Source organism: Arachis stenosperma, chromosome 3 (assembly GCF_014773155.1).
Source record: "Arachis stenosperma cultivar V10309 chromosome 3, arast.V10309.gnm1.PFL2, whole genome shotgun sequence".
NCBI lineage: Eukaryota > Viridiplantae > Streptophyta > Magnoliopsida > Fabales > Fabaceae > Arachis > Arachis stenosperma.
In genome coordinates this window covers 10,190,677-10,196,814 of record NC_080379.1, presented here as the reverse complement: position 1 = coordinate 10,196,814, position 6,138 = coordinate 10,190,677, and the positions used below count along the sequence as shown (strand labels likewise).

General features: G+C 32.3%; 1 protein-coding gene across 1 annotated transcript; it reads left to right on the top strand.

The window, feature by feature from the left end:
- Window positions 1-587: 587 nt before the first annotated feature.
- On the top strand, window positions 588-5,371 carry LOC130965899 (V-type proton ATPase subunit c''2-like). The gene is made up of 5 exons (XM_057890658.1): window positions 588-869; window positions 1,352-1,528; window positions 1,616-1,693; window positions 4,577-4,747; window positions 4,876-5,371. The coding sequence occupies exons 2-5, from the start codon at window positions 1,413-1,415 to the stop codon at window positions 5,042-5,044; spliced, it is 534 nt and encodes a 177-aa protein (XP_057746641.1). The 5' UTR covers window positions 588-869; window positions 1,352-1,412; the 3' UTR covers window positions 5,045-5,371.
- The last annotated feature ends 767 nt before the right edge of the window (window positions 5,372-6,138 follow it).

The following is a 6,138-nucleotide window of genomic DNA, read 5'->3' as shown; positions in this document are numbered from 1 at the left end:
GAGAACATAACAAATAAATCTTTAATTTTTTGGTTTATAAACATTTAAGTTTTTGAAAATTTTAAAATATATTTAAATTATTGACCTTCTTAAAATTTAAACACATTAATTTTTTTATTTATTTAAATATATTAGATCTAACGATAAAATCAATTGTAGCTTCTGTTATTTTCATTTGGTTGATATATGAATGCATTAAGTGAAAAAATTTTTAAAATAAAATAAATTAGATAAAAAAATTAATATGTCCCAATTTTAAAAAATTAAAAACTTAAATATATTTTCAAATCTTAAAAAACTTAAATTTTTGTAGACTAAAAAATCAAATATTTATTTATCCTTTTCTCAACATTTTAATATCTGGCCTATACAATACTAGCAACCACTGTGTATTGTAACCGGAGTGAACTGTAGTTAAAACTTAAAACGTTTTAATTGAATATACAATAAAATTAATAAAATTTTAATCCACATTACACATTCAACAGGCTTAATAATCAATTTACACCAAAATGAAACCTCAACCATCAAAAACTACATATTCCACAGAGGTAATCAAATTGAACAAAATTCAGAATAACATAATATCCCAGAATTGAATAAAATCGAACAAACATAGTGAACGTCCCTCTTCTCTCTTCAGTCTTTCTCCTTCTCCTCACCGTCACCCTCTTCTCTCCACCTCTTTCTCCTCTGGCACTCACTGACATGTCCGAGCTACGCCGGTCCGACTCTCCGGTCTCGCTCGCTCACTCACTGTGTCACCGTCGCCCTCCCTGCCATCGTCTTTGCCGGCGTCAAAGGGAACCAGTCAACCAGCGTCTGAGGTCGTGGTCGTCTTCTACTCTTCTTGTTGCCGTCGTCAGTTGGTCAGCTTCTTCCCTGTTCTTTCCGTTTTTCAATTTCATTGATTCATTGCAGTAAATCATCAATTCACTGATTTATTGTTACTGGTGGTTGAATTTGTTGCTCTGTTGCTGTTGCTGTTGCTGAAATAATAACCTCCTCAAATCTTTTGTTGCTGTATACCTATGTTGGCTGATTTGATTCTTACATAGGTGCTATTGATTTGGTATAATTAGTTGAATTTAGTTTTTAACTAGATTTTTTTTTGTTAAAATTTAAAAAATGTCTTCATCACAAATTCTATCAGAACACCACTTATAATCTTATAATGTATTATTAATATGATTATGAAAATATGTATTTTAATTTTTTTATAATTTTATATTTTTATTTAATTAAAACTGAGTTAATCGGGTGAATTAGTAACCACCGGTTGAATCAGTTGCCGGGTCAGTTCTAATAACTATGTCTGAAGGTTCTTCTGTTCCCTTCTGTGTGGTTAAAGGTTAAACACCATTACACGACGTACGTTGAGATCCGATCATAGAACCTCTCAGTGATTCGCAATGTCTACCGCCGCATCCAGCTCTTGGGGTACTGCGCTCGTTAAGATCTCTCCTTACACCTTCTCCGCCGTCGGCATCGCCGTCTCCATCGGTGTCTCTGTTCTCGGTGCTGCTTGGTACGCCGTTACCCTTTTCCGTTTCAGATTTTCTCAATTTATGCCCGTAACCGTTTCTGATAATCTCTTTTTTTTGGATTTGTGAAGGGGGATTTACATAACTGGTAGCAGCTTGATCGGTGCTGCAATCAAGGCTCCCCGAATCACTTCCAAGAATCTCATTAGGTATGATTACTGATCTGTCCTTTCATCCACTCAAATTTCATAGTCGAATTTGTTTGGTGTTCGGATTTAGTTTTCATTTAGAGTTGTATACATTTAATTGTTGGTGTTTCTCAATTTTTATTTTTATTTTTGATTTTTATCCATCTGAGATATCTAAGTACTTTTAAAGTGGCCAATGTTAGATTTTTATCCAATTGGTTATGTTGATATGTCTAGGTTTCAGCAGTGTTCTATTAGATGTGTTATTGGGTTTTAGATAGTTAACTGTTTTATGATTGTGCTTAGTGCATTATAATCTTAACTTTGATAGAGAGTTAGAATTTAGAAATGTTTTGCATTTGATGTTGTGAAAAGGAAATGATATTCAGATTCTAGAAATTCAGCTAGTATTGTGGTGGTTTCACACAAAATTAGTGTTAATTTTGATAATTGTGCTAGCTCTCAGCATCATATTCTTTATATTCTCCTGTTATGTTTATAATAAGACCTAACCTATTAAGAAAGAGTTTAATTTCTATAAACTGCCACTGCAATCCAATCATATATTGTCATACAAGCAAAAAATAGCTATATCTCATGTTTCACTATCTTTAAAAGAAACCAATTATCCTTATGCGGCACCTCATGATTGGATGTTAGAGTAAAATTATTAATATTCCCAGAATTATAGGGGCATACAAATTAAACTCATTGATCAACCTACAATGAGTAATGCTACACTACTTGGTCAAAAAAGGGGAAAACTTTAGCCTTAACGTACTAAGATTTGGGGATGGTTTTTGGATAAGTTGAAGTGGTGGCACTCATTTATTCAATCATAAATAACCATGTAGACCTATTGTGGTAAAAGATTTCTGGCTCTTAAGTATTTTCTTCTATTTTTTGTTTAGGACTTTTACCTGATTCTCATGCAAATATTCTGCTTCTTGTGGTGACTGGATGTTCAGACGTTTGAATAGAGACTCAATGATAAAGAGTTATCATTTTAAATGTGTACAACTGATTTTACAATGTATCGGCCATTAGTTTATTCATAATAGTGAATGATATTCTTTCTTGCTCATTTGATAAGCATTTATCATGGAGGGTACTAAGTGACTTGCATCTAAATTAAGAAATTTACTCATGTTTCTTTGGTTTATTTATTTATTTAATTTTTTGCTGGTTCGGTATTTGGGATTGATATTGTACCCTCACTTTAAGCATCATCTATGGAAGTTGAGGGATTTATAAGTTAAAATTAAATTATGAAAAAGGACTAAACTATTTGTTTGAAGTTTATCCATGGTTCAGTTTTATTTCTATTTTTTATTTTGTTTTCCCCTCATTGCATGAGGTTTGAATGCATAGACACATTATGATGGTTGGTTATTTGGAATAATAATAGTACTCTTTTGAAGTTGATGTGGAGTGAGTCTAGCTCTCCAACTATAGTTGAAGCTTCATTAATTACTATTGTTAATGGAGCATGAAAAGCTGCAATTTATAATTAGGAATTGTATTCCAGTTTTCTTCTATGCCAAATAACTTTTACACTGTCTCACTAACTATGGGGTTTGGTATGTTTAGGGAAGGATCCGAACTCTTATAAGTAGGGGGCCAGAAACTAAGGCCTTGTATAATCAAATATTCTATCATATATTTGGTGACATATGTAATCAAAATAAAATATAAAAAATGTGATTGAACAAGATGACTTGGCCCATAAAAATGCAACAGGCACACACTATTAGTGGGACGTAGATAATAAAATTCAAAATCCGCTTCTGGGTAGGGTTAAACCTCCACATGGGAGTACCAGTGCGGCTGATATAGGCTAATTTTAAGCAAGGTCTGCACAGGCGTTGCAGTATCCATCAAGGCCTGTCTATATCACTGAAAATGGGTGAGGTAATTTATAATTTACATAACTGGCAGAGCCGTATGTCCCAACTTAGTTTACCAGTAAAAAGTTACCATAGTCTGGTTGCTTTTAATAAAAATAACATGATGAAAACCATTTGGAGTTAATTGCTCAATCATTATCTATACCTATTTTAATAATCCAAATACACTTTTGTACCTAACTATTTTCAGTGGTTTCAATTTTTTCTTCCAATTAAATCCTTTTTTAGCTGTGATTGCAAATTTAAGCTTTTGCTATTGAATATGGTTAACATCGTGAAAATACTCCCGTTCACTTTCCTATATTAGTGCACCCAGGCCAGGATGTAACCATCATTGGTCGAACCACTCTTCATTTATCTGCTATACTAGTCCATGTTTTTATATGTTGTTTTCTTTCCTTTTGCTTTTTCTTTTTTTTTTTCTGAACACATGTTGTCTAAAAAATTTAACGAATTTATTCTATTAAATAGTGTTTTTTTTTTTAAATTATCCATACATAATAAATTAATAATTAAACTTAAAAAGCTATAGAAAAATGGCAAGACCTACTAGTGTTAAATATTGTGATTGAGATCTTTACTGCACACTTGGGATATTTAGAGTTTTTAGAATTTATATGGCACCTCAAACATCACGGCTGTCAAAATTTTATTTTGCCTTATACTTTATATCACTTTGTGGGAGTTAGATTATGATAGAGCGCACAATGTTTTCTTTTCCCAGGCTTTATGTAATCCTAAACTTAAAAGATTGTAAGGTTTGACTACTCAAACCATTGAAGTTAAATGGTAAATTTTAACTTGTGAAATCCTGTTTTTAATGAAGAATTCAGTATTGTCATTCTGAATTTCTAACCGATAATTGTTTTACATGAATTCTGCCAACATTATTCCTTTCTAAATGTCACTTAATAAAATAGGTTGGTGCAGCTGATTTAGTTCTAACATGGTCATGTCTGCCACTTTACTGATTGTTCCTGATGTTTTGGTATTGCAGTGTAATCTTCTGTGAAGCTGTTGCTATATATGGTGTTATTGTGGCTATTATTCTACAAACAAAATTAGAAAGCGTTCCTTCATCACAGATCTATGCAGCCGAGTCACTTAGGGCTGGATATGCAATCTTTGCTTCTGGACTTATTGTTGGCTTTGCAAATCTTGTTTGTGGGTCTGTGTTCATTTCTGCCAACATCTTATATATAGTCCCAGCAAAATTTTGTACAAACGCAGATAAACATTTTCCATGCTGCTGTTTTATAAATCATTTTTTCTTTTTCCTTTTTCTCTTCTTGGCAGATTGTGTGTAGGGATCATTGGAAGCAGCTGTGCATTGTCTGATGCTCAAAACTCCTCTCTCTTTGTGAAGATTCTTGTGATTGAAATTTTTGGTAGTGCTCTTGGGCTATTTGGAGTTATTGTTGGAATCATTATGTCAGCTCAAGCAACATGGCCAACAAAAGTTTAATTTGCTTTCATATAAGAGAGTGGGAATACAATTATGGTGGAGCACAATATTTTCTCTGTACTGCCAAGTGATTGAAGAAGTCATACCTAGTTACCTTTGTTGGTATGAATGTAAAGTCCAGCGTAGTAGCTTTGCCTCCATTGAAACTTTTAGGTTGTACCATTTACCAATAAGTAGTTAGAATGTACTGTGTATCATCATCAAAGACATCAAGCTGTTGGTTGGATTTCAATATGTCTTGGAGGACTAATTTTGAAGTGTTTATTCATCTAATAAAAAAGATGTGAAGTTATTTGGGAATGTGTATAAAATCAAGAATTAGTTTTTTGTTGAGTTGCAAGTATTTTGTAAGATAAGTGAAAATATTAGTTTTGGAAACATAGACTAAAAATGTTCATTACAAACCAACTTGGATTGGTCGAGTGGTTAATTTATTCTGCTTAAGCATGTGTCAAAGATTTGAATTCCGTCTTGTGCATGCAGCTACTCATTGCCTAGTGACATATCATAGGTAGCATTTGTTTTCAGAAATTGGGGGAATGAGATTCAGTATTGTGTTTGGTGCCCAAAGACTGGAACTAAAATTTTAGTCACAGTACATAAAATATTAATTCCTTTAGTACCTCCAGAAAGTGGAGACACAGGATATTGAAATTTGTAGGGATGGAGATTAAAACTTTAATAATATTTTTTCTTAAAAATATTCTTATTTAACTTTTTAAATTTCAAATTTATTTCTCAATCTCCATATTTATCTTAAAAGTAAACATAATACTAAAACATAATTCAGTTAAGTATATTTTACACCAAATATAATACAAAGACTTAATTTAGTCTCTGTCTCTTAGTTTCAATCTTCTTTCCCAATGCGACCTTAAATGAAGTCCAGATCCACGATGTATTAGTTTTTATCCTATCAGAAGTTTTAATCTTTTTTCTAAACGCAATCAATAAAGTCCAAATTCACGATGGATTAATTTTTATCATATCAGTAGAAGCAAAATCTCGGTATAGGAAGGGAGGCCATCTAATTTTTATATAGAAAGTTTATTATTTTACAATTTACCCTCCCCTAACCAATTTATATAAGTTTA

Bases quoted from the DNA above. Each gene is read 5' to 3' on its own strand.
- LOC130965899 (XM_057890658.1), top strand. From the start codon at position 1,413: ATGTCTACCGCCGCATCCAGCTCTTGGGGTACTGCGCTCGTTAAGATC. The intron at 1,529-1,615 runs GTACGCCGTTAC...GGATTTGTGAAG, and splicing joins TCTGTTCTCGGTGCTGCTTG to GGGGATTTACATAACTGGTA. The intron at 1,694-4,576 runs GTATGATTACTG...TTGGTATTGCAG, and splicing joins ACTTCCAAGAATCTCATTAG to TGTAATCTTCTGTGAAGCTG.